Here is a 27,978-nt window from a genome sequence, read left to right as displayed (position 1 = left end):
TTATTTCTATTTCTTATAACTTTTTTTTATAATTGTTCACTTGTCATCCAGAAGAGCTGCTAAAATGTATTTCATTGTTCCTAAACAGTGACAATAAAGTTCTATTCTGTTCTATATTTACAACTGGTCAAATGTTTAGGATCTTTTGAAAACATTTTTTTATCATGATCTTAAAAATCTTCTGAAGGTGTGTTTTTCAATGTTTTGTAGACAAAAATAAAATATTTCTATATAATTCATTTAGTTTATACATAATTTGTTAATTAATTATATTAACAAACCAATTTTTTATTTTAAACTGTATGCAGTTCATTATATGCGTGCATAACTTCATAGGCAGGACATTCGAGTGCGCATGCGCTACTTTCAGGTACATGTGACGCGATGACGCACCAAAAAGATCCAGGAAGTGCACAGCCTTTGTTTTTGTCTTGCAGTGTTCTCAATTCTCCGCTAGATCTGTGCTGTAACTGCGGGCCCAAATGGCGACGTTTATTTCTGTGCCGTTAAAGAAGTCCACAGAGATCGACTTGGTGAAACCGCTGTCGAAATTTGTAGCGGCCACGTATCCACCTGGTGAGGAGCAGGCGGAGTATATTCGGGCCGTAGAGGAGGTCAATAAGCTTCGTAAAAGTGCTCTGGGAAGGCCGCTGGACAAACACGAGAGCTCGTTGGAAATCCTGCTGCGGTGAGTCTGACAGGACAACTTACTCACGAAGTTTCTGTGGGATATTTGTGCTGCGGTAACGGCCCTGATAAGCACGGTGTCATCGTACTTAACGAATTATATGTGTATGATTAGGCTGTTTCTAGCGTGTGGTAGTTTTCCTGTATGATCAAACTCAGAGTTTCGACATGACGTTAACTTCACCTAACGTTACAGATGCGTCGATTCCTAGGAAATTGGTAGTGGTATAAAATCCACACCTTAATAAACAAATGAAATAGTTGTCGTGTAGAATGAACGCGTGTATTAATGATTAGCATTTTGTATATTGTTAAAATGCCATATACTTCACGACATAAGAATCATATGTCATCCAGCTTCCTGGTTTGGCTCAGGTGTGTTCTCCAAACTGAGCGCGTCAAACTTTCGGTGTATGTTAATAAAACACATTTGTACGTACGGTACAATTAACGTTATACGTCGGAATAAAAAAGAAAATGTTTGTATGTTGTTTATATTCGCTTTCAATGTGTTTTTGAACATCTAGTCTCTCTTCACGAGTCTTCGTGCCATGACGTCATTTATATAAAGGGAGGTGAATGCGTCTGGGTTGAGTGACGTTTTTCGGAAGGTATTTGAAAGCACATGCTTGATTTATTTGGGCAGCATGCTTTATTGTTGTGTATGTGTGAAGACTAGCGTTCCGTCGATTGCTATTAGACCGGTTAAGGAAATGCTCAGGTCATTTGTTAAACAAATGTGCCTTTAGTACATCATTTTGCCCATCGTTTATTATCTGTCTTGGGTTATTCAAAGAAAATCTGAGTCACGAAAAAAAACTAAAAACGTTATAATTTAAATGATTTTCGTTTTAATGTTTCATTTAAAAACCTTTAAAAACAATATTTTTGAAATGCAAATTTCAAGTCTTTAAAAGTGTATCATGAACGAAATGTTTTAATTTGAGGTCAGATCTAGCATATGCGTTTCCTTTGTGCCAATTTCAGCACCCTCAGAAACGACCACTTGAGAGACGAGTTGTGGGGATGTTTTGCAGGAGGAAACGGGTCATATCAAAGTGGCATAATAATAATAATGGGTTCTTATTGCCGCCGCGATGCGGAAAATGCTGACGGAAGTGCGGAATGCAGTCATAAAATAAAAAGTAAATAAAGATCTGAAGCTACATACAATTATGTGAACGCTTAAATATCAATATTTTAATATTTAAAATGCATGAAAGGCGGGTTGACGTTGTTTGGTGGCAGAATGAGATGCAAAGCAGGCGAACTTGAGCGCACTCAATAAAACTGAGAGGAGAAAGTCTCCGCTTATAGATTCGCAGCCGCTAAAACGATCACGTCAGGGTTTGCGCATTATCAATATCTGAAAATGAATTATCATAACGTAAGGAAAGTGGAACACGCATGCCTGTTTAAGCTACGTTAAATATCGGATGTGAACAGTTTGATTCTTTCGTCTTTAAAATGCATTACATATAGGCCGTACGCAAAGTTTCTCTCAGATATAACAAATTTGCATGTTTTTGTGAAGTGTTAAGTAAAAAACAGAAGACGAAACAGAAATGTAAATAGGTTTAAAACTTTATCAATGAGTACATGCACTTCCTAAATCATGGTTGTGTTGTTCTTATTATATGTGGTTTAATCTGAGCGCATGAGGTTGTATGCCATCTGGAAAGTGAACAAGCCATGCGTTGCTATAGTAATATGCTTTTTGTGTGGTTGTTGCTCCATGTTGAATGGTCAAGATCCATGGCCTGCTTTGTAGCTAGTTAGACCAGTGTTTTTGTTCGTGTGACGAAGAGCCCTCAGGCACACCCTTCAGAGTCAACAGTCATGTTATATACATAATCTATAGAGACAGGAATAGTCAAGCCATACACAACATGAGCCAGAAATGTGGAGAAATGATCTCCTCCCAGAAAGGAAATGTTTTAAAACCGTCAATTGTCGGGTGTATGTTGGAGGTTAAGTAACTTGTGTCATTGGGTTAATGTGTCATACTGACAGTCACATGATTAATGTTGTAATGCTGAAATTATTTGTTATCTTTATATTTCTTGTTTTTCTCTTTAGAATGTTTCATATTATGTGTCTCTTTCTCTTTTTTTAGATATTATGATCAGCTCTGCTCAATCGAACCCAAATTTCCTTTTCCAGAGGTAATATTTATAAAGTCCCAGACATAATTTAAATTCATAACAATTTTCTATAATAACAATCATATATATAGAGACATAATCATATATATATAGAGACATCTAAGTCAATTTACACATTTTGTAATGTTTCAGCTATGTGTGACATTCACATGGAAAGATGCGTTTGATAAAGGATCTCTGTTTGGTGGCTCAGTCAAGCTTGGTGAGTGTTTCTAACAACATCAGTACACTTGCAAAAACTTAACAAAAAATTTTAACTACCTGTTATCTTCATAAATAAAATATATAGACTGCCTTCTCGTTAACCTGTCATGTGATCTGTCTGTTTGTGTTTCAGCCTTGGCAAGTCTGGGCTACGAGAAGACTTGCGTATTGTTTAATGTAGGCGCACTAGCAAGTCAGATTGCTGCTGAGCAGAATCTGGACAATGACGAAGGACTGAAGGCTGCGTCCAAGTTCTACCAGGTTAAAATTTGACCTTTAATCTTTTACTCCTCCAATACGGAAATAAAGGTGTCAATAACAATCTTTAACAAGGATTTTGTATGTCTCTAGCTGGCGAGTGGTGCATTTGCTCACATAAAGGATACAGTGCTATCTGCACTCAATCGAGAACCCACAATGGACATTTCCCCCGAGACGGTGGGCACACTCAGTCAGATCATGCTCAGCCAAGCACAGGAGGTCTTCGTTCTCAAAGCCACTGCTGGTGCGTGTGTGTTCATATGTATGCGTCTGTTTTTAATCGATACAATATTAGTTAAATTGTGGCATTGTGATCAACTTTGTCTTACAGATAAAATGAAGGACGCCATCATTGCTAAACTTGCGAATCAGGCTGCAGATTACTACGGTGATGCTTTTAAGCAGTGTCAGTACAAAGAGAATCTACCTAAGGTATGTGCTCTGCCTATAAACATGTGTAATGCACCAGTTTGTAAGTGGGGAGGTGATCCACTAGGGGTCACTAGAGATTCTTAAAGATCCACACTTATACTGCATGGCGCAGTCACTGTAGGTGTGTCTGTATATGTGTGGCATTAGGTATTAGTGCATTTTGGCGGCGGCGCTTGAACATCGCGAGGCTCAGCGTCTCTCCAGTTTTAGCATTTAGCAGACCTTAACTACATTTCGTTACACTGTACTTGTATATGTGTAATGACAATAAAGTTGAATCTAATCAAATTTTTGGCCCTGTTTACGTCTGGTATTAAGATTCATCTCGATTGACCGGATCAGGGGATAGTCAGTGTATCTGATATGTAGAGATATGGGAGTCTTCTGTGATAATCTTTTTATTAAAAAGTAGCTCCTGATTGGAGAGTTAGAATCCAAAGTTTATTCTGACATGTTTACATCTTTTACTCTTCACATATGATCAGATCACCGAAGATCTTATTACCCTTTCTAAACGGGCTCTTAGATATTTGTACAACTGCGAGGCGTCCACTCTTACACAGACACACTTTCAAAACTCCAGCCTTTGTTTCTCCTACTAATCCGTGAGTGAACGCTGCATGAGCGTTGTGTGAGGATTTGTCTGGTGTTTGCAGAAGGCTGCGTGCTGATTTGCTGTTCTGTTTTCTCTTTCTGCGCCCTGTGCTGTGTGTCTGTGCTCGTCTGTGGTTGCCCGTGGTGTTGGTTCATGTTTGCCATGGTGTTTGTGATTGCTGTGGTTGGCTCTCCCTGGTCAGTATTTTTATTTCCAGGAAGTGCTTCCTGTCCTTGCCGCCAAGCACTGTATGATGCAAGCTACCGCTGAGCTCCACCAGTCAACCTTGGCCAATCAGAAGAAAAAATTTGGAGAGGAGATCGCACGGCTGCAGGTGTGTTTGTCTACGGGTGACAGGCTGTGTACTTTCGGTCTGTTGTTTGGTCATTTTGTTTTGTATTTGTGAGCTTCATTAGTGGGATGTTGACGTTTTTCGTTTTGGAATTTCTCATGCTTGTCTTGCAGCATGCCGCGGAGCTGGTTAAGACTGCGTCTTCCCGATACGATGAATATGTCAATGTGAAAGAGCTGTCAGATAAGATCAACCGTGCGCTTACAGCTGCAAAGAAAGACAACGATTTCATATACCACGACCGTGTGCCAGAGGTCAAAGACCTGGAGCACATCGGCAAAGCATCTCTTGTCAAAGCAACTGCAGTTCAGACACCTGTCAGCCAGAAGTTCACAGGTCAGAATGATACATAATAAGCTGTTGTGAGGTTTTTTTGTCACCACCTTTTGGTTAAAAACATCTAATAAAACTAATACAAAAATGTATTCAATTGTATAATCCTTTGTGTGTGCTCAGATTTGTTTGAGAAGATGGTGCCAATGGCAGTGCAGCAGTCAGTCAGCGCAGCCAATTGCAGGAAGGCTGACACAGTGAACAGACTTATCGGCGGCATGAGAGAAGCAACAAATCTCTGCAACGGGTCAGTGTTTCTGTTATTAAAATGGTTTAAACACCCAACATGAAACAACCTAAAACAGAAAATTCGAAATGGCTTATACAACCTTATTTTTTTCCCAAAGCCTTATGACTATAAAAATTGGATAGGATTTTGTTAATTCCTGTGTTTACTTTTAAATATCTTTGCATTTGCATAATTGTCAGATAACACAACATGTTTTTCTCAAATATAATATGGAATTTCTTAGTTATATAATGAAATTCATTTTTTCCATGGATAATGGTTTTGATTGGTAGCTGAAGTGGTAATTGTTCGATTCTGATCGGTCAGGGTGTTGGCATCCCTGAATCTACCCGCTGCACTAGAGGATCTGTCAGGAGAAGCAGTCCCTCAGTCCATACTGGAGAAGAGTCGAGCTGTAGTTCAGCAGGGTGGATTACAGAGCATCGAGCAGCTGATTAAAGATCTGCCTGAGCTTCTGACGAGAAACCGTGAGATCCTGGATGAGGTGATACGCACATTCACTGCCTGTTTGGTGTTTTTATATTGGGATCCAAAACCTATTTGAGATCTGTTTTTATTCAGTCCTGCCAATTAAGTGAATATGTCAAATTTGTGACGAAATCAAGATATAATTCTTGGTCACTAAATGAATTAAAACTAAGCAAAATTGTGACATTTTATCATGTTAATGCTTTTACTGCTGCTTCATTCTCAAACCATGTTGTGATAACATGGCCTTCAGGTTTTACATGAAATTATGAGGCTAATGCCAGCTCACATGCTGTAACAGATGAAAAATATGAACAAACCAAACATTAAGACAGAATGTTTAAATGCTTATTATACAGTCAAACCAAAATTGATTCAGACACCTTCAACATTTCTCACATTATCACAGTTGTTTTGCTATAGTTTAGAAAATGGTAGTAAAATATGTTAAACTGTGTCAGAACAAATTGATCTTGATTATGTCAGATTACTTTGATAGAAAGGCATGTAATAGATTAGGTTGCATAGCTGTCAGCTTTACATTTAAGTACACAAGTAAATAATACCAATTACCAAGCAATGCTTAGTTTTGTGGTGTGAAAAGCTCGCATTAGCAATTACAGACAAAAACACACAAGCAAAACATGGTCAGGTCAAAGTGTCTGAATAATTTGGTTCCAAACTTCCACTTTATGCATAATTCTTGGGTATGTCAAAGTTTTCTTTATTTTGCTTTCCTTACTTGCATAAATTAACTACAGTGTCCTATAGCCACTAGTAAATAACTGTGAAAAATTATAACTTATGTCTGAAAAATGTTTGGTTTGACTGTAAACATTTAATGCATAATGATTATATAAATAATATCTTTGAACAGAATGCATTTTTACTAATATTTTTTACTAGTGATCTCAGATTTAAGGGCATCACTTGGCAATTCATGCCAATTTGTATCATTAACAAAACTGTTGTGTTATTATAGTCCTTGAAGATGTTAGATGGTGAGGAAACAACAGACAATGAACTCCGAGGCAAATTTAACCAGCGATGGAGCAGAACACCATCAGGAGATCTTTATAAACCACTCCGAGCAGGTACATTCACACAAGTTTACTACATCAGCTTCACAGCCAGGTTACAAGTGTTTAATCTATCAAGCGTTTTGTTCCTTTGCAGAGGGAACTAACTTTCGAATTGTACTGGACAAGGCGGTACGAGCCGATCAGGTGGTAAAAGAGCGTTACAATGAACATTGTGAAATGATCGCATTGCTCTGCAAGCCTGAGAGTGAGCTAAGTGCTGCCATACCGTCAGCCAACCCGGCCAAAACTCTGCAGGGCAGTGAGGTGAGACACGCACATACTCGGCTATCTAAATGTCACAATGTGGACAAACAAATATGTTTTACATGTTTTGTTCTGTTATTAGGTGGTGAACGTGCTAAGAGCTCAGCTGGCAGAGCTAGATGAGGTGAAGAGAGAACGGGAAGTGATGGAAGGAGAGATTAAGTCAGTGACCTTTGACCTGACTACAAAGTTCCTCACCGCACTGGCTCAAGATGGAGCCATTAACGAGGAAGTCCTGACGTCAAGTGAGCTGGACACTCGCTACGGTTCTCACACACAGCGCGTCCAGCAGAATTTACGCAGACAGGAGGAGCTGCTGTCACAGATACAGGTACAAGTCATGTTTTGTTTGACTCCTTGGTGAGCTACTTTGAAATATTTTATTCTAAATAGTTTAACCTGTCTCTGTGTGTGTATCTCAGGTGTCACATCAAGAGTTCACAGCACTTAAACAGTCTAACTCTGAAGCTAATAACAGAGAGGATGTGTTGAAGAAGCTTGCCTCGGCTCACGATAGCTACGTAGAGATCAGTTCCAATATCAGAGAGGGCACTAAGGTAATTAACACCTTTTGATATTAGTTCTGGATACATGACGCAATGTATGATGTCACTCACTCAAGTTTCTTCATTTTTGTAGTTCTACAATGATTTGACAGAAATCTTGCTGAAGTTTCAAAATAAATGCAGCGACATTGTTTTCGCCCGCAAAACCGAGAGAGATGAACTGCTCAAGTATGTATTTCAGTTATGTGCACAGTCAGCTGTACATTTTTATATATAAGGTCTATGTTTGGCTCATATTTAGTAACCCTGTTTGATTGACAGGGAGCTGCAGCAAAGCATTGCACGTGAGCCAAGCGCTCCATCATTCAGCGTCCCATCTTACCAGTCAAACACCCCTGCACCTGCTTCAAGCGTCCCTACCCCTGCACCTAGGACTCTATATGTGAGTGTGCAACAGACTCTTTAATGAGAGGAAATATATCATGCATGTGAAAAAATAATCTTCCTATTTTCTTTTGTAGAATCCACAGCAGCCTCAGGGTAAACCTCAGCCCCCAGCTAGGCCGCCACCCCCAAACATCGCCCCACAGGCAGCCAGCATGTCGGCTCCAGTAAACGCTCCAATGGCCCCTAGTATCACTAATCCCCCACCTGTGGCACCCACCGGACCCTCACAGGCTCAAGGACCACCCTATCCCGCTTATCAAGGCTACCCAGGGTAAATAAATACAGTCCCAATTCTTATAGACCTATGCACAAACATTACAAAGAAAAAAAAATGTTTCTTGTTTTGCTCCTCCTAGGTGTTACCAGATGCCAATGGCCTATAACCCCTATGCATTTGGGCAGTATAATGTGCCCTATATGCCCTATCAAGCCCAGGGGCAAGCTGGATACCCCGGAGGACCTCCTGCACAGCAGCCCTACCCCTATCCACAACAACCACCACAGCAACCCTATTACCCCCAATAGTAAAGCAGTTACCCCAGACAGCAACTCTACTACATCCACAGTCATTCCTTTATACTAGCACACCTTCTTTTGCACTTACACGTTAACACCCCTGCACTCACACTCTGTATTTAACGTATGGCTTTTCTGGGCAGAGTTTAGAGTATTTGCCCCCTTCCTGTCTGACGGGTGGAGTTTTAAACCCAGGGTTCACAGAGCAGGTGTGCTTGGAGAAGATTTGATCTCTGTCGCTCGCTCGCTCTCTCTCTCTCACACACACTAGCCCAAAGTGAAGCTGCTGGTTGTCTGCCTGGCACTGCTTATATCTTATTTTTCTAATGAATACTGACATATAATCTAATGCAGGAGCTGTAATTGATTTCTTACCTTGATGATGATCATTTAATTGCTGGTAGAAACTGCGGTTATGTCTTATAGTAACCCTTGTTGTATGGTATACCTCTTTATGTTCAGTCTACAATCATCTCCTAGGAAAAGGAACAGTTAAACAGACGGATGTGTCACTAAAAATATTCATATTTGTGTTTCTTTTGTTTTCATGTGATTAAAACCTGTCTGATATTAAAGGCTGTTTCTTCATTTAATCTCTGTGCATGGGACTGTGTGGCCGTAAAAGAGCATCGTTTCAGCATTTTTGGTCATTATCAATGACTCTTCATGCTGTTACTGCATTCATCCAGTGCCAGATCCAACAGCTGAGCAGTTAGAATTAAGATGAATAGATGAGAGCATGTCTGTGTAAATCTAAGTGTCACCACACGTGAATTCAAGTGTGCCTGTGGGATAATTGTCCCAATGCTATTTTAGTCCTGAAAGAGCAGTGTGAAACCCAGTCTCCATGGATACAGCTAGAAGAGGATGGGGTTTCAGCGTTTGCATGGGAGAATGTATTTACTGAGCTATTAATGTGGTTTGGTTATGTATGGATGTTTTCTTAAACTCATAAAGCATCCATGAATATATATCCATTGTTGTTTTGACTGTCTAGTTTGTTTCCGTCTGTGAAACTGTTTTGGGCACATAAGAATAAAAAAATGTTGTCATTATTGATTCACCATCGAATAGTTCAAAACCTGAAATCGCTCTTACTTATGTGGAAGACATAAGAAGATATTTTGAGAAATGTCTCTGTGGTTTTATCGCAACAATGAAAGTCAATGGGGACTAATGTCGTTTGTTTACCAATATTCTTCAAGATTTGTGTTCTGCAAAAGAAAATCATACAGATTTAAAATGAGGGTGAGTAAATGATTTAGGACTATTTGAATGTTTGTGTCTTTCATGTTAAATAGAATGGCCTCGATTGACTTAGTGGTGCAGCCAGACATACATGAACAAGTGTGTGTCGGCCCCCACATGAAGATACATTTTCATTAAACCATGCTGCAACGATGCTCAGTTAATCGATACTGAAAAATACATTATTTATGTTGGTGGGCTTATTATTCTGAAGTTTATTTGCGTAAAATGTATGTTACATTTCTTTATTTCAGAAAATGCCACAAAATCTGTTCCATCTTGGGGCACCCAGTTTGAGAACCACTGACTTATGATGCATCGAGGCTCATCGTATGCATGGTCAGCCTGGTGAAAGCTCATTTCCTGTCAATGCTTTATTTCCCAAACTGTTCTGACGAAACGACAGGTGCGAAATTCCGTCCATAATTGCTACCGTAAGGGAAAAGCTCTATGCCGATGTTGAGAGATTTATTGAGCAGGTGCGTGTATAAGTGTATGTCTTCAAAAAGCACGGACACAATTGCAGCATTGTTGACTGTATGCCAAATCTAGTATTTATTTATTGTTTGACCCCTGGAGATGAGCGACACGAGAGAGGCCTATTTGCGTGCATCGTGTCTTTCAAGTTAAATAGAATGGCCTCGATTGACTTCGTGTTGCAGCCAGACATACGGGAACATTATGAACATGTATGTCGGAAATTTGCTCTAACCCAGCAGGTGCAAGTCAGACATCTCATCCTCAAGAGTCCATATCCGAGATTCTTGTGCATGTTGCCAAGAGTTATTTAAACATCTAACTTTATGTAATAGGTTATACTAAAAAGTTATTTTGTTAATGTATATTTTATATGCTTTACTCGCATTGCAACATTGCTGTTTAAATTTGCATCTATTAAAAAATACAACAGAATGTGTATAAGCATCTATAGTAGACATCACATATCTCCTCTCCACAGCAGCTGCTCTTGCCAGCCCACACAAAATAAATACACCGTCAAAACACATTAAAACTGTGTGCGCGCGTCTAAGAGGGATATGTTATATTAACTTGTAAAACCTTCTCCTTAAACAGAATGCCACATTTTCACTTTTAAATAGGGTTCACTTTGCCATGTTAGACATAAGGTTTCGTTTCAACAAACCTCGAGAAACATGTCCTCTGATGTGCCAGACCCGGTGTGCTTGAGCATACGGACTCCTCTTTTGAGTCTCTTTCAATGTGTCTTTTGAAAAGCTCGGTAGATAAATATCTCTGTTTCCGCGAAAGGGCAAAGCCATAAGGAAAGAAAGAGAGACACCGTGCAGATGTAGTGTAACTGTGGTATTTGCATCTTATTTGTGTGTTGCGTAATCGTTTTATCTAACAGGTGCTCATTACAGTTTTTGGTGGCTTAGTTCACGTGTTTGTAGATAAAACTAGTTTCTAAGATGCAAACAAATATTTAACCTCTTAGGTTTCCAGCAATTGTGTGAATTTATATAGTGCACTTAAAACATTTACTATGACCATGGAAATAATTACTTCTACTACGTTGAAATACTAAAGATCGCACAATTATGATGATTTTATAGTTAGAATAACATGTTTTGGAAAATATAATTTTAATCGCACCGTTTTTTATTATCCATTGTTTAATTTTGTGATTTTGTCTTATCCACCTGAAATTTCCCTCTGGCATTTTAGTTTGTCCCCTCACGCTGATGTTTATTTGTGTGCTCGCGCGTGAGTGTCAGGAAGAGGCTGAGCGCACGCGTGCACGCGGGTATTTAATTAACTGTGTTGAAAGCGCGTGGCGTGACCCTGTGTGCGCGCTCTGCTGTCAGAAACAGAAGATGCTTGACACGCTTACCGGCTACACAACCGCATATTTTAAACCTTTCTGACTCTGATTTCTGCTCTTTTATTCCGCGCAGGTAAGCAAAATCGGTTGCCTCGCATGCTTTTTTCTCAGCTCTTTATCAAATTTTCTTGACATGATGTTTTAATCTGTGCTTTAACGTGAGATGTCTTTGCCAGTAACATCCCTGTTAACCTTATTAAAACATAATAGTAGCCTACGATTGCGTCTCAAATTTACATCACATGACCTTGTAAGAACATGTTTTATAGATACTGTTTCACTGTTATTCTGAAGTCCATACAACTTGAAGTTTGTGTTAAAATCAGGACATACATTTCAGAAAGAGCTTTATTGCCAAGTGTTTTACACACACAATGAATTTGTCCTCCTTGTGACAGAAGCTCCCAGTGCTTGGAGCAGTTTGTAGAAGTTCATAATCCAAATATTTACGCAATTTCTAAAATGGATCCCAATACAGATTTGGGATCAGCGTCGGTTAAGAACTAGAGAATGGTAGCGCAAAAGGTTCCTATTTAGAAACCACAGCTGCTGCTGCACCGTCCCCGTGTGCGTCACTGACAGCAGCCTGAAGTCCCCAAACAGCCGCTCCTAATATAACTCGTGCCAGTCTGAGCCCGGAATGCGGGTGCTCGAAACCGAACCCATCGGCTGCACCTTCATCCTTCCAGACAGAATGGATCCTAACACGAATATATTTAATACCGCCATTCTGCCGCGCCGTTCAGTGTATGTGCGCGCAACTTTTATACAAGCCGATAACGCATTGCCCTAAACCAAGAATTGCCATGGTAACCACGATGTCAAAGTTGCTGCTGCACAATGTTGTTGTTGCATTAGAAGTATTAGAGACTAAAAATGAATATAATAAAAAGCATATAACTATTAATTGATATAAATATTTATAGTAGCTATATACTAGTTTTAAAGATTTATTGATTTTTGATTGTGTGATTTCTACAGCTATTTTTGAAAAGGTTGGGTTACTGACAGCAAAACAAAACCAACGTGCTTCGGCTTGAAGCTGAGTTATGACATTTCTGTCATGTCTGCATCCACTTTAAGGCCACCTGTTTGTTAACCAAGATAACCTTGATGAAGTCAATAACTCCGGCGTCTTTCTGGGTGTGTAGCTTAACGCTGGTCAAAGTGAGTCAGTGGTCAGACATGAGGACAAGCTATAACCTGATAAGAGTGATGACATAAAAATGAAGGATGCATTCTACCAAACAGAGCTTGAGTGTACTGTATGTCTGCCCTCCATTCAGGGAGTCTTAATTCTGAGGATATAATTTACTGCACCTGCCACTGCAATGAAAGGAGTTGCACATAAATAAATACAAATTCTTGTTTGCAAGCTTACTCGTCACTTCTGAGCACCTACACGCACCTACTACAAGTATGTTATGTCTACTTGATATGTTCCTGGAAACTAGTGGTACTTACAGAACGCTTGCTTCTGCGTTTTGCATTGGATATCAAGTGTTTCAAAGAAAATGTTAAAGATTGAAGATACATGTCCAAAATAATCAGCTGGCAAGTTATTTATTTCACTTTCACAGTTAACCTTTATTTAAGTTAAATGTATTCATTAGCAGACACTTTTATCAAAAGGGATTTACAAATGAGAGAGCATTTAACATTTTGTCAATTGGCATCAAATATAGAAGTCCTTAACTAGAAGTCCCTTTGGATAAAAGTTTCTGCTAAATGACAAAATGTAAATGTAAGTTTTGAAATTATATTTTGATAAAATTGTATTCCTTTTGAATAAATTAAAATAATTAAATAATAATAAACCTGTTAATTGAGCTTATATGCAAGGATGTATGATTATATATGCATATGCATTTTATTATTTAAATGTTCACTTTTTATTGGATAAGATCCAACAGAATCAGTTTTCAGTAACTACAACGTAGTATACAGCCTCAATGGTGCAATGAGAAAAGAGAAAATGTAAAAGGGTGAAACATACAGTAACGAAGTAAATACAGTCGGGCAGGAAAAAAAATACAAAGTAAAATAATGAGTCAAGAGAGGTCATTAATGTAGTGCTAAAGAGGTGTCCATATCTGCCAAAAATCATCAATTTATGATGAATATCAAAGGTGAGTTTTTCAAGTGGGAGTTACACAGATAGTTGAGACATCCACATTTTGAAAAAATTACCCGGGGGATGACAACCATAACAAAATAAAAAAATGTTGCTGGATAAACCAAAATTAAAGTATTTAGTAGGAGAGTCAAATATTATCCCCTCTCCAATAGATAATAAATATAATTCCAAAGAAAAACAAAATTACATCTTAAGGAGATTTTGTAAGAAATCATGCAGAATCAGTTTTTGATTGAATAAAATATGAAATAATTTCTTTATGGTTGTCACTTGGTATGAAACTTAATCACATAAATGTGCTTATATGATACTGACGGTCATCATGTGCAAAAGATGTATCCAGAAAGATTTTGACATATCATAACATATCTATATTGCTCCGAGTAAAGAAATGTACAAATCTGATAAGGATGTTTGTTCTGTTTTGTGTCAAGATATTTTTGTACTCCAGAATATTTCCAGCCATCTGTTCTGGTAGCAGAGATGAAGGCTTGAAAAGTGGAGAAAAAACATCTTGGTAATTGGCTTGGATCATCATGGGGCATATGGTGGATTATTATGACTGATGCGACCACTGAATCACCGAATTTCAAGATGTCTGAGGTGGAATCCATAGATTTCCCAGAATGCACTATAAAGGAGGGAATTCCGTCACCAAGTTGTAGCATGGAAACAGAGAACTGTCATAACAACACCCAGGTGATAATGTCGTTTCAACACCTTACAGACTTATTCTTTTCCTCTTATTTTTTGTATATATAATTATTTCAATCTTTTTTTGCAGCTAAATCTAGACCACAACCATGGACAGCTTCAAAATAATCTGAAGGTAGGATAACAATTGTCATCCATGTGGGCATTTATTTTATTTACTGGTCAGTGAAGAATATGCTCGAGATCCCTGCAGAATATTGCACTTCGAACAATTTTTATCTTTCTCTGTTGGCTTCTTAACTGCAGCAGTTATGTCGAGATGCCATTAGTAAACATTGAATTCACTCCCTTGATAGTATAAAGTTATCCTACTCCATATATATAAATCACATCAACAGCTCTCAGACAGTCTGGGAGCGAGTCCAAATGTTTTAAAAATACCATACTTGCACTTTTCACCCTGTAGTTTTGATTCAGTGATTCATTGAATAACACTTACAGTCACTATAGAAGCTGTATTTACAAAAAGACCATAGCACCCTTTATATTCCACCGAATGCTTTAAAGTAGTATTTTGAATAGTTTTTATTTGTATGAAATGTTTCAAGTTTTGCTTTTGAATACCTATTTTTAGAATAAAATGGAAATGATTGTTTGATTCTTGATATTTTACACAATTTTGTGGTCCTGAACATTTTGTACAGAATTCTGCACTTGTACTGCCCTCTTCTATGGGAAGGAACATCCTCTCTTGCATGTTTGATGTGAGTTTGGTAATTCAATTTATGTGTATTACAGGCCAAAGGGAAGCTGGTTCGGAGTACAGCTGTATGCGATGAGCCTGTACCCAATGAGGAGAACAGCAGGGTAAGAATTACTATAAACCATTTACATTCTATATTACATTCAACATAATCTGGGAGGTCTGACCACTTCATCATATAATACATATATAAGTACATTATGGTGAAGAGACTGTTCTGTCTGGTCTTAGGAGAAAGAGAGCAAAACAACTATATCTAGTAACCATGGTGACAGTCCTGAGTATGAACAAGAGGGAGAGGAAAAGAGCAAAGACGCCATCACTTCCAAGAAACCAAGTTTATCTAAAGGTGATTTACCTTAGTGAATGATGTACACAAACTTCCATGCTTCCAATTCTTTTTCATGTGGAAAATGTCATTCTATTCGTGTTTATATCCTTTAGAGTCTAGTGTGGAGTATACAGACTCCACAGGTATTGATCTGGAAGACTTTTTAATCACTACTTTGAAGAGTAGTCCCCGGTGAGTAAAAGCACCATTTTGGTAATGCCACTGGTAGGTATTTGTTATATAAGTAATAGGCATGCAAGTATAGGTGCTATCTTCTTGAATGGGAAAAGACAAAGACCAAGTATATTTTGAATCATTAGTTGAAATCTCACAATAGTGGAATCATAAATAATTTTTCTCAAATCAGAGCTATTTTACGGACATGGACTATCTAAGGCGTACATTATGTGCATTTTAAAATAAAAGTACAAATTCACTCAAATATTGTCCTCAGTTCACTCGATCTCTTAATTTTCTGGCTTTTAGGGACAGACTGATGCTCTTAAAACTGGAACAAGACATGATCGACTTCATGACAGACAACAGGTAAATGTCCATGCATGTCTGTCACAGTCTAGAAATAGCCTCTATTTCTCTAATGAAATATAATGTGTTTCTTTTGGTCTCTGTAGTTCCTACAAGAAGTTCCCTCAGATGTCCTCATATCACAGGATGCTGGTTCACAGGGTTGCGGCTTATTTTGGTCTGGAACACAATGTGGATCACAGTGGAAAATCGATTATCATCAACAAAACCAGCAATTCCAGGATGTATGCGTGTGTTATAGGCGTTTGTGTGTTTTAGAATAGATGGGGCTAGAAGTTTCCTTTTAAGTTCAGTTGATAGCTGATATTTAGCTAGATATTTCATTAGGAGTAATAACGCATTCATTTATTTGGACTCGGCTAACTCCTGTCCTATTCTATTTCAGACCAGAACATCGATTTGGTGAACACGTTCAGGAGGATAAGACAGAGGAAAGAATATCAATACTAAAAAGAGACAGCAGTCAGGAAAAAGAAGACAGTCAGGTATAAGGATCACACTGTTTCAACAGAGACGAAAGTGGCTCCTCTAATAGCTCTGATGTTTGTGGTTGTTTTTATAGCGGAGAGTTCCATCGCTAAAAGAACAGATGAGGAGCAGGTCAATAGAGGAGAGAGAGGAAGAGTATCAGAGAGCTAGAGATCGCATATTCTCCCAAGACGTAAGAAGACACTCTTGAAAATACACACTCACAGTAGTACATTAAAGCCTCTGATTTTGTTCTCTTTGTTTCAGTCCACTTGCCTTTCACAGAGTGTTTATATTGAGACCAGGTAAAAATATTATTTAAAAAGATTGTCTGTGTTGCGACCACCTCTTAAATCACTTTAACACATGGCCTATTGTAATCTGGTGTTAATGTAGTACTGCACTATATTTTGTATACAATACGTCTTGTTTTTTCTTTCATGCATGCAGAGGCCTTGAGGATAACATCAATCTTAATGAGACCCAGAAAAGGAGACAACTCTTTAGGTGAAAACTACTAATGCTTTTAATCTTATAAAAGTCCAAAAATATTATTTATGATTGTATTTTAACAAATGCATGTAAGTTAAATAAGTAACAATACTTTAAGTATGCTTCATTGAATTGGTTTTTTAACAAAACGTATGAATTTATTTTTGCAGAGGTAACAGGGATGGTTCCGGTCGGCTGTCTGGCAGCAGGCAGAGCAGTTTTGAGCTGGACTCTCATTGGAATGACCCTCGACCTTGGAGCAGTACAGATTCTGACAGCCCGACATGGACATCTAAATCTACCCAAACACGCTCAGACAGCAACTCCAAACTGTGCAAACCAGGTGCAAAAACAACACCCCTCTTGTCCATATCGATCTAGTTACTAAAAGTACACACACACAATGTCGATGTCTGATCTGCTGTTACCTTGTCTGATCAATCACATAGTATCTGAGTCAGTGTTGTGCTACGCTGCACCCAACAGCAGCCCTGCCTATGGCATCGTTCCTGCTGAGTCATCAATACCTCCTGGGAGTATTTTATTAAACCCACACACAGGTACACACACACAGAACATAGACAAGCATTATGGATTTAAATATGAACTCATTGGTACAAACGTAAGACCACAGTCATTTCTCTTATCCAACTATGACTGTATTTTAGGGCAGCCCTTCCTGAATCCTGATGGAACTCCAGCTGTTTACAACCCACCTGTTAGTCAGAAGCCAATCAGTGGCCAGGTGCAGTCACAAGCCCCACCCCCTCTACCCCAGCAGCAGGTATATAATAGACAGTATGAGGATTTAAAGTACTAAGAATACTAAAGGATTCTGGTTTAAGGATGTTACCCACTTTGGGTTGCATTGATTAATAGTGTTTAGACTCTGGGTGAATTTACATTAGCATAATTGCAAATTTAGTATGTAGTATGCTGTGTATGGTGTAAATGAATGTATTAAATATGTGTAAACTACAATGATTAATGCATTTCAAGTACAGGTGAAATATTTCTGATTTAGGTTCAGTACTCTTCAGTGACGTACCTTCCACCCCAGCAGTTAAATGTTTCTACCTCTCAGCAACATCCAATAGAACAGACCGTAAGTAATAAACAAGTGTGGCTTTTTTATAGTATATGGTTTAGTTATTTGCAAAGATATTTAATAATTTGTTCTGCCCAAGCAAAACACTGAATAATCCAATAAATCCAGTATATACACTACATACATAAAATATTAGGCTATAAATAATATAAAATAATTTAAATAAACAAAAACCGTGCTTCTGGACCAGTGTTTACACCTTGCGAAGAGGTCTATTTACTGACGTATGTTATTCAAAGCATACTTGTGGTTTTCAGAGGGAAGACATCAATTCTAAGTTTGGTCACATGACCTTGAGTGGCCAGTCTTCGGGAGATGTTCCAGAAATGACTTCCTACTACATGCAAGGGTCTCTGCCCACACACAGCTATGCTCCGCCTCACAACAGTTACGCTCCATCTCATCATTCAGACAGTTACATGAGCCCTGCAATGGCACTGGCGACACCCACAGTCCCGCCCCCTCAGACCCTCGGTCAGCAGAGCAATCAGGTATTGTTACATACAGTACATAAAGGCCACATAAAACTACTTATTTACTATTTTAAACTCCAGTAACACACATTAACGTGTTGATATTCAAAGACCCATAAAATCCCCAAGCCTGCCAATGAGATTACAGAGTCATACGTCTAATTATGAGTCAACTCTGTTCTCCCCTCTTAGGTTTCAGTATACAATTACCCTATTCAATGTCCCAGTGCATCTCAACAATACGGTGCAGCCAGTTACAGCGCACAAACAGGTAGGCATACACATGAAGCTTCTCAAGTCCCTCATGCATTGATATATCAATAACAGTAGTAGGAGAGGGAGCCGTTACACTGTAAGAGATGGTGCTAGCGGTCTCACAGTGAAGCGGTCTCTTCTTCTGCTATTCACATCAGCCCTCCAATACCAAACAGTTTAAGCCTGTCTATTAACAGTGAAAATAACACGTGAAAATATATAAATGCAAATGTAATGTATGTTTTGTATATAATTGTATATATGTATATAATTGTATTTACAACGTGCAATTGTAAAATGTAGGCTTTTAATGATTTTGAGTTCATAAGTCATCATAGTAATGATAGTAAAAATACAATCAATCTCACTTATAATTGACAACATCTCTCCTAACAGGATATTCACCTTTGACTATATCTAACCAACAAGGGTGCCCCAGCACAATAGGAAGTCAGATTCTACCCCAAACACAGCCAGGCATTATGGGACCTTACCCATCTGTATCCTCATATCCGGTACGCAGAGAACTCTAGTTAATGCGCATCATATTATTTATAAACGATATAAGTCAATTAAGTGTTCTGAATTGTATAAATATATTTTTTATATTTCATATAATAAATATATGTTCTCTTTTTGTTTTAATAAGGTACCGCAACAACAGCAGTCTTATCCATCTACAATGCTGGTGTCAGGGCACGGTGGACAGACACAGTGTTTGGTGCCCCCTGCTGGAGTTCAAGTATACTGCAACTCTTTGGCCCCCTCTCCACCTCCATCACTCAATATGTTGGGGGTCTCCTACCAGACAAGTAGCTGCAAAAATGGCTGTATCATGAATCAGAACCAGTGCTGGTACTGAAAGAAACTATGTATTCACCTGATCCCGAGTTGACAGTGAAAGCCAACAAACTCCTTTTTACAGTATTTACAGTAGCAACAAAATAATGTCCCACACAGTCTGTAGCACCGTAGCAGTCTGATGGCATCTTTCAGATTCTGCCTTTTTGTTGGAGTTTTGTTCAAGTTTGATCAGAATTTTACGTTTGTGCTACGATAGCAGTTAGAGCATAATTTATACTATTTATATAATCACTGGTGTTTTTGATCGACATATAAGATAATATATTTATCTTGTTTATAAAAGTATATAGGCTGTTACTCGATTGAAATTAACTTAACACAAAATTATATTAAAATAACACTTTTTTTGTTGTTCACAAAATGTTATTTTAACGTTTGACAGGAATTTGCAATGTCTGTGTTGTTTTTTAAATATATGATCCCAGTTTGATGGACTTGCTTGTTTTCCACGCACATGTATAGGAGGTCATGGTTAGTTGACGTTCTCTCTGGCTGTATGTATGTATGTATTGTAGGCATACATTTAAATATTTGTGTTTAAATAAATGATTTAAAAACGTGTAGGGAGAAGGAGCACGACCTGGGAACTAGCAGCTAACATTATGTGTTATATGAAGCGTTGGAATCAAACAACATTAACTACAAAAGCACCTTAAGACAAACATTGCGAATGTGTCCAAGAATGTTAGCACAACCAATCCGAATCAAGAACCAGAACTAACTGTTTTATTACAAGTTTTTCTTTCAGTGAACAACGCTGAAAAAAAATTTAACTGTAAGAAATGTACAGAATGCAGTGACACAAGTTTAAATGAGCTTTAATAGAAAGGCACATATACAGCCAGAGTGTCATGTGAGAATTAAAAGCTTTTAAACGCAGAAACAGTTTGAAACTTAACTCAAGAAGTGACAGTCTCTGCAAAAGCAACTCTGTTGATCTGTTGTTTATTATTTCAAGTATGTCTAAAGTGTTAGGTCACAGCCAAGTTCACTAGATATCCAAATACTCAAATGGCTCTTTTGTACCCCCAGTTTGTGAGATTGTGTGTGCATGTGTGTTTTTAATAAAGGAATGAAAGAAAAATCCTGTGTGTGTCTATAGGGATGATAAATTGATCATGGTTTAACCACAAATTGACCATGGTCTCACCAAAATAACCAAAGTGTAACAGTTGTATTTGTAGTAAAATTATGACTAATCTGCCAGACTTTTAGGGGAAGACTAGTCCCAGAAAACTTGATGGTTTACAAGTCTCTTTATCGGAAACAACTTGCACTGTCATATCCTAAAAAACACTGCCCGTCCAAAAAAAGTCACCACCTTGGCAGTGCTATGATCTGGGTTTGCTGCGGTTGGTCAGGTCTACGTTCAGCAACGGTATGTGCCCAAAGAATGAGATCAGCTGACAACCTGATTATACTGAATGACCAGGTTATTCCATCAATGGATTTTTCTTCCTTGATGGCATGGGCATATTCCAAGATGACAATGACAGGATTCATCGGGCTCAAATTGTGAAAGAATGGTTCAAGGATCACGGGACATCATTTTCACACTTGGATTGGCCACCACAGAGTCCAGACCTTAACCCCATTAAGAATTATTGGGATGAGCTGGATAAGCCTTTTCGAAGCGGCTCTCCTATTATCAATACAAGATCTTGGAGAAAAATGAATGCAACTCTGGATGGGAATAAACGTTGTGACATTGCAGAAGCTTATCGAAACGTGCCATAATCAAAGCTAAAAGCGGTCCAACGAAATATTAGTGTGTGACTTTTTTTGAAAAGCAGTGTATATCAGTGCGATTGTTTAGTCTCAAGATGCACACAAGCAATGTTTTTTGTAAAGTATGTTTTTAAAAACGAGAAAGTGATAGTTCACCCAAAAATGAAAATTCGGTCATCATTTACACATATTGTAATTTTAACCGAACAGCACTGGACCCCATTCACATCTATTTGTATGGACACAAAATCAAAGATATTTTGAAGAAAGTCGGTAACCAAACAGCACTGGACCCCATTGACATCTATTGTAAACAAAACCAATGCAAGTAAATGGGTCCAGCTAACAACATTTCCAAAATATCCTCTTTTGTGTTCTGGGGAAGAAAGAAAGTCATGTAGGTTTGAAATGACAAGAGGGTGAGTAAAGGATGACAGAATTTTTATTTTCACTTTAAATTTCCTAATTTAACTAAGGCCTAGTCCTGTCTTAAATTTATCCCTGTCTCGGAACCGCCCCTTACTAAAAGTAAAACCATAGTTAATTCATTATCGTAAGGGTTGGAAAGGGTCTGCAACAGTGGCAATTAAGTTTCCAGTTTTACTGTGGTGAATGTGAAGACTATGTTAGCGAATAAATGCAAGTTAAATAAATCATTAAAATAAATATTATGTAAGATTCAGCTTAAGGTTTTATGACATCACAATGCGAGGGAAATGCAACACCATGTCTACACTGGACGGGGCGCGATGCGACATGACAAAAGACAATAGAGTGCATTAGAACCCATTATAATTAAAAATTTTGTCAACACTGGCGCGATGCGACAATCCCATTAGAACAAGACGTGTTTAGTGTCGCGTCGGCCGATCCGGTGTAGACAAGGTGTAACTGTCTTGACAAACTGGGGGCCTGAAAAGAACAGATAGCATGATGATGATCATCATTAATGATGCTGACAATTCACAGAAGGAATAAAGGCAAAGTTCACAGATTCTTAAATAAACGTGTTAATAAAGTCAAATTTAAGTTAAGATTACAGGGTTACGATTGCTACTCAACTAAAAGTGTGCATTCCAAAGTGCACACAAAATGAAAAACTAAAACCATGCAAAATCGCATCTTCGGGGATTGGCAGACATTTCATCCAGCCTAACTGTTACCGTTTCACCAATGAAAATGGCTACCTTCACATTCAAAAATACACTTAAAGCGGTTGCAGCCCCTGTGCTGCACTGTCTGTGTGGAGAAGCCTTGAGAACGGTTTCGAGCGGGACATACACACAAACACAGTTTAACATTGCCTGCATGATAGGTTGCATTACACCTCTGACACCTCTGCCTTTACCTTTTATCCCACACACACTCAGCCATTCAATCAATCAAACTAAATATAATATCGGTCTGAAATGACTTGCATCCTCACAAACAGGCTGAAGGAAACACACACAAACACAGCCGATGACTCTTTTGTGCTGTCCATACGGGCCTGTCCTAATCCGCCAGTAAGAGTGTTGAGTGGGTTTGTTGATGAAAAGGCAGATTTTCGGGTCTGGAAGCTTACCGGCAACAACACACACTCGCACACAAACGAACAATGCAGTTCTGATGGTTCATATTTTTTATCCTTCTCCTTTAGAGGTATCTGTGGTTCAGTGGCGCTTGCCTTCCCAATCGCTTCTATGTTCTTCTTCCGTCCCGTCATCCCACGCCTCTATTTCTGGATCTGAAAGATGAAGAGGCGGAGGTTGATGTTTTTGGCAGCCAGCAGCTTGTTGCACTCCACGCTGTCGCTGATGGGCAGCAGGGCGTACTCGGTTTCGTTGGCGTCGTTGGAGAAGACGTGGTGCTGGATGACGGGTTTGATTTTCACGTCGTCATACGGCCCTTTCAGCAGCAGGAAGGAGCACTCCAGTGCAGAGTTCACTTTGCTCTTCAGAATAAGCTGGAAGGCCAGCGTGCGCTTGCAGGAGAGGTTGGGGTTGCGTTCAGAGTCGTTGACACGCGCCTTCAGCACCCAGGTTTGGTTGAGCACGGTAAAGCGAGGCGTTTCATAGTACAGTCGCGTGATGAAGTCATCGGTGCGGTATGGCCGGAATTGCACCTCTGGAGTGAAACATATGAGAGTTGTTGATCATCCATCAGGTATGCAGATTCTCACATTCTATATGCTTGTTATGCATGTTTTTAACCAGTTTATCAACTGGTAGTCACATTGAATGTATGTTTGTAGAAAGAATGCGCAAGGGTTTCCGCATTATTCAAGAGAGGGAGTGGCTTCTGACTGACACCTGACAAATGAGGCTACAAATATTTTTATAACTAACTTATTCATGCTTTTCTATCTATTTGTGTACCTGTAAAGCCGATCTTCTCAAAGGAAAGCAGGCTAAAGATGCTGTTGTAGAGCTGTAGCTCTCTGCGATGGCTCTGGTCCATCTCGTCCAGTATACCCATCAACTCCATACCAGTCTTGGATGGGTGGGAACACTCTGCCTCATGAGCGCTGAGCTCATGGAAAGGCCCCTGCCATGGGCAGCCAATCCGCTTGTACTTACATTGTGTCACTCTATTTCCAGAACAAATAAGACGTAATGAAAGAAAATGACTGACCAAACACCATCATCTAGATATGGCATAGCATATATCATTTCTGTAAATCTAGCATCTTGTCACTAGATTAGAAATCGACTGGGGGGATTTCCTACGAATCAATTGTATGCATTGATATTGTTTATTTGCATCCACTGCATGCACTCGATAAACAACAGCAGAGGCAAACATCTTGTGTCTCATTATCACAAGAGAAAGTACACAAGCATCTCTTCAAACCAAAATTCTGTAATAGTGCAATAGTAACTGCACCAGGTACACAACGCTGACATTTTATTTTAAGAAAAAAACTTAACAGATTAGGTTTTAAGGAGGCATGTTTACAATGGAAAAAGTGCATGGTTAGTAAAAAAGCGCAGGTTTTTGATTTAGTGAATTTGACTGTTTACTATTCCCTGTCAATCAGGTGATGGTTTTGTAATTTGGTGTAGCGGTACCTGTCCTGGCACTCTTCTGTCTGATGGCGATCCAGGCTGGATCGAGGGAACTGTTTGAGGCAGTAGCTGCACTCGGATGGCAGTTCACTCACGGCTTTCTCCACCGCCAGGTTCCTGCAACACAGACTCTTACTGATCTCACAGCGGCAGTTAGGACACGTGGCCTGTTCTTCTTTGAGACGTGCGTCAGCAAGCAGGTGGATAAAACAGCCTGCGCACATCAGGTGCCCATTTGTACACTGTGAAATGAGAGCACACACCTTCAGTTCATAGCACAGAGAACAATGTCGAAACCATTTCACAGGCTTTTTATGGTGAGCAAAATGCTATTTCTATCTACATACACCACAGGACCCCTTGCATGGAATTCGCCATGTTGTTTCTACAGTTGCCCTAAACGGACAACCTGCTCTACAGAGCACGTTTCGTAAATATGTTACAACTTACACCTTAGTGCTGTGTCAGCCACCGTAGTGCTTCGAAAGGGAGGGGAGAGTGAACCATTTGTTGCTATTTGCAACCTCACCGCTAGATGCCGCGATATTTCATACACTGGACCTTAAAGTGCAAGAATCTCTCTGTGTAAATGTATTGTTCTAGCTGTAGAACTCAGGATGGAAGTTCCCCATTTAACCCAAGTGATTTTGAGCAGTGGTTTCCTGAATGACATCACTGTAACCTTTATTCTAAGGTAACATGTATGAGTTAACAGTAACACATTAAAGTAGCCATAGTAAAAAGTATAAAAATGTTGTTTTGAGAAGAACTATGAAGGTATCCAGCAAAGCATGTTAAAAGAAGTCACCTGCTATGTCAGAAACTAAGAGACTTGGTCTGCTTGGTCAGGATGATTATTAATCTAAAATACCAAAAAAGGTAATAATGAAAATAAATTACAATCAGGGAAAAAACAACCAAAAATGTATAACATGGCAATGTAACTTAATTTTTTGTGAATAAACTGGAGGAAATTACACATTTAAGTACAGCCTGCACCTTTAATCTTCTGAAACCTGGTAACTTGGTATGACACTTCTTGTATTATTGCCTCATATGATATATATTGGTTCCTTTTTCCCCTCATTCTTGTAATTCGCTTTGAAAGAAAGCATCTGCTAAATGCCAAAATGTGAATCAAAAATAGCTCAATAAGCCATCATATATAAATATATGTGATATACCAGTTAGGACAGATTTATTACATAAAATAATTTTGTATAATCATAAGCGTTACGGTCTAAAACATTATGAGCTATTAAAACAAAAATGTATACTGATATTATGATTAGTTAAAAGTTTAACTTGAAAGTTTGAATGAATTCTTATTAACTAATGCACCAGCTGATCAGTATCACAAAAGGTAAACTGCTATGTTTGATTAATTAAGGAAACATTTGCTTTAGTTCTTCCTAACTTGCTTGTTTTGTTTTAAGACACATGTTTTTTTTATGAGTTTCATCCCATGATTCAGTAACGGATTACACTGCGGCCTATGAGCTCTGATGTGGTGCGACACATTCTGCACGAATCACATGCTACTTTTATAGGTTAGTGAGATGAGAGCTGTGTTTACTTTAAAAAAAAAGAAATGCAAGAAAACATACACACAAAATGTCTGAATGTCATTTTCATGCTCTGTGGCATCTCTACTTTTCCTCTCTGGTGCCAATGGACAGTGCAGACCTGTCATTTGAGTAGTCATACACTTAAAAGACAGGACCATTTAAGCAGTTATAAAGTTCATAATAAACCTTTAAATGTCAATAAGATGAGGCTGACTTGAACTACTTCTGTTAGGACCAAAGTGTCAGAAATCATTAAAGAATGTAAAAAGGAATTTCCTTTACAGCTGTTTTGTAGTCTGTGGCTTCAGAGGTATTGTAAGGGGCACATATTTGGGGGAGGGGTGAGCAGGGGAGGGCAGCAATGATTGGGTTAAACAGAACACGTGACCACCTTGATTGTCATATTTGCCTTTGAAGGCAAAAAAACAGCTGCTCAGGTCAGTATTTTGTAAAACGCGTGTGTAACACCTTAAACTTAAAAACACGCATCAAACCAGCTCTTAAAAGTAAAAAACAGACAAAAACTACTTATATGTGTTTTGTAACTGTGTTAAAGAAACATTTTATTAGTCAACTGGAGTGTGAGTGACAGATATTGTGTAAAAAAAAACATATAAAGGAACAATAGTAAACACACACAAAAATAGGCTATATAACTCCCAACATATTGAATACTGAACATATTTTATATTAAAAAATTTAAACGTCATTTTCAATGGGTGTGAATCGATTATGCGACATTTGGGCCACACCGGTGAGACAAAGCCCTGCACAATTGAACTGTATATACATCAAACTCTATAATGACATTTTTACCTGGTAGACAGAAGCTTTAGGCAGGTCCAGACACACAGTGCAGCACAGAACAGAGTACAGCCGCTCCTCGAGCTTCCCCGCTTCCCCCTCCTGGTGTCTCACGCGCTTCTTGGGCGGTGCGTCCGGGTCGGCCTCGGAACCAGAACCGTCTCTCCGCACGACAGGCTCCTCTTGAATACCTACCAGTCCGGGGAGCGGACCCGCATCCAGGGCTCCCCCCACAGGACCGACACTCAGACCCGAAGACGAGGAGCCTGGAGCGCCCGCGACGCTCTCATCCATCGAAGACATCCAAGTCCGGTCCAAAACGAGTCAGGGAGGATATTTGGGCTAGTCTAGAGCTGGATTCGCGGACTGTCAGTGTGAAATTGACAGGTTTTCCCCCCGAGCTATTTGGTCTGTGACAATGGTGTATCTGGACTGCCAACAATGCATTCAGTAGTAAACAATCCCCTGATAACAAGCCTCAGATTATTATCGGGTTTATTATGATATAAGAATATGGGGCTGGACAATTACTGTCATCTGTGTTTTACTGCAGTTTGCCCTAGACAAATGTCTTGAGATTTCTGGATGGATCTCGGGTTGGCTTCAGCCCTCAGCTTCTAAGGAGAGAAGAAAAACAGCTTTCCTATGCCTCAACAAAACAACAGGCTGTTGTTTGCCCTTATCCGCTGTGACAGCACGCACACGGCGACGCTATGCGACCCGGCTGGGCTCCTTGGCTCCGGTCCGGCTTCCGAACAAAACCGATTCAATCGGACGCGATCCGGATTCGCCAGAAAGCCTTAAAATGATCAGTTTGATGCAGAGTCTCTTCGATGGTCTCCCCTTAATCTACACTGCCATCTTTGTTTTTTCCTGTCTACCTCCTCCTCTCCTCCTGCCCGCTTGTCCCTTTCTGATTCTGCCTATCCGGGCACTGGATACTCAGAGAGGGGTGACGAACAAGCCAATACTGTCACTCGTTGTTTGGTAGAATGTGACTTTTCTGCCAGTATCGGCGATGGCTGCTCAGCCCGTCTCTTACGCGGTCTCTGATTGGCTGTGGCAAATGTTGCGCCTCGTCAGATGA

General features: G+C 39.2%; 3 protein-coding genes across 4 annotated transcripts; 2 read left to right on the top strand and 1 right to left on the bottom strand.

The window, feature by feature from the left end:
* The first annotated feature begins 372 nt into the window (after positions 1-372).
* Positions 373-9,619, top strand: pdcd6ip (programmed cell death 6 interacting protein). 2 transcript variants are annotated; one of them, XM_079484724.1, is made up of 18 exons: positions 373-688; positions 2,804-2,852; positions 2,985-3,054; positions 3,190-3,317; positions 3,408-3,561; positions 3,649-3,749; positions 4,562-4,678; positions 4,810-5,032; positions 5,153-5,276; positions 5,586-5,763; positions 6,730-6,841; positions 6,924-7,093; positions 7,176-7,424; positions 7,516-7,650; positions 7,733-7,827; positions 7,921-8,041; positions 8,121-8,317; positions 8,403-9,619. In XM_079484724.1, the coding sequence occupies exons 1-18, from the start codon at positions 483-485 to the stop codon at positions 8,569-8,571; spliced, it is 2,598 nt and encodes an 865-aa protein (XP_079340850.1). In that variant the 5' UTR covers positions 373-482; the 3' UTR covers positions 8,572-9,619. The 2 variants fall into 2 exon arrangements, with proteins under 2 accessions (XP_079340850.1, XP_079340849.1); XM_079484723.1 differs by having other exon boundaries at positions 400-688; positions 4,547-4,678.
* A 1,906-nt stretch (positions 9,620-11,525) lies between these two features.
* On the top strand, positions 11,526-20,819 carry arpp21 (cAMP-regulated phosphoprotein, 21). Its single transcript, XM_079484180.1, has 20 exons — positions 11,526-11,726; positions 14,225-14,489; positions 14,575-14,619; positions 15,243-15,311; positions 15,439-15,556; positions 15,652-15,730; positions 16,025-16,084; positions 16,171-16,308; positions 16,470-16,569; positions 16,647-16,745; positions 16,820-16,857; positions 17,003-17,059; positions 17,215-17,387; positions 17,494-17,604; positions 17,713-17,828; positions 18,069-18,149; positions 18,410-18,643; positions 18,818-18,896; positions 19,277-19,395; positions 19,530-20,819. Exons 2-20 carry the CDS (start codon positions 14,349-14,351, stop codon positions 19,740-19,742), a joined length of 2,070 nt encoding a protein of 689 aa, XP_079340306.1. The 5' UTR covers positions 11,526-11,726; positions 14,225-14,348; the 3' UTR covers positions 19,743-20,819.
* On the bottom strand, positions 20,547-27,930 carry zftraf1 (zinc finger TRAF-type containing 1). Its single transcript, XM_079484181.1, has 4 exons — positions 26,904-27,930; positions 24,523-24,761; positions 23,830-24,041; positions 20,547-23,578 (listed from the first exon to the last, which is right to left on the bottom strand). Exons 1-4 carry the CDS (start codon positions 27,192-27,194, stop codon positions 23,187-23,189), a joined length of 1,134 nt encoding a protein of 377 aa, XP_079340307.1. The 5' UTR covers positions 27,195-27,930; the 3' UTR covers positions 20,547-23,186.
* Positions 27,931-27,978: the final 48 nt, after the last annotated feature.

The sequence above is a fragment of the Barbatula barbatula genome, assembly GCF_947034865.1.
Source record: "Barbatula barbatula genome assembly, chromosome: 21".
In the NCBI taxonomy this organism is placed as follows: domain Eukaryota; kingdom Metazoa; phylum Chordata; class Actinopteri; order Cypriniformes; family Nemacheilidae; genus Barbatula; species Barbatula barbatula.
Note: the sequence above shows the minus strand (reverse complement) of the source record. Positions and strands in the feature narration are given on the sequence as shown.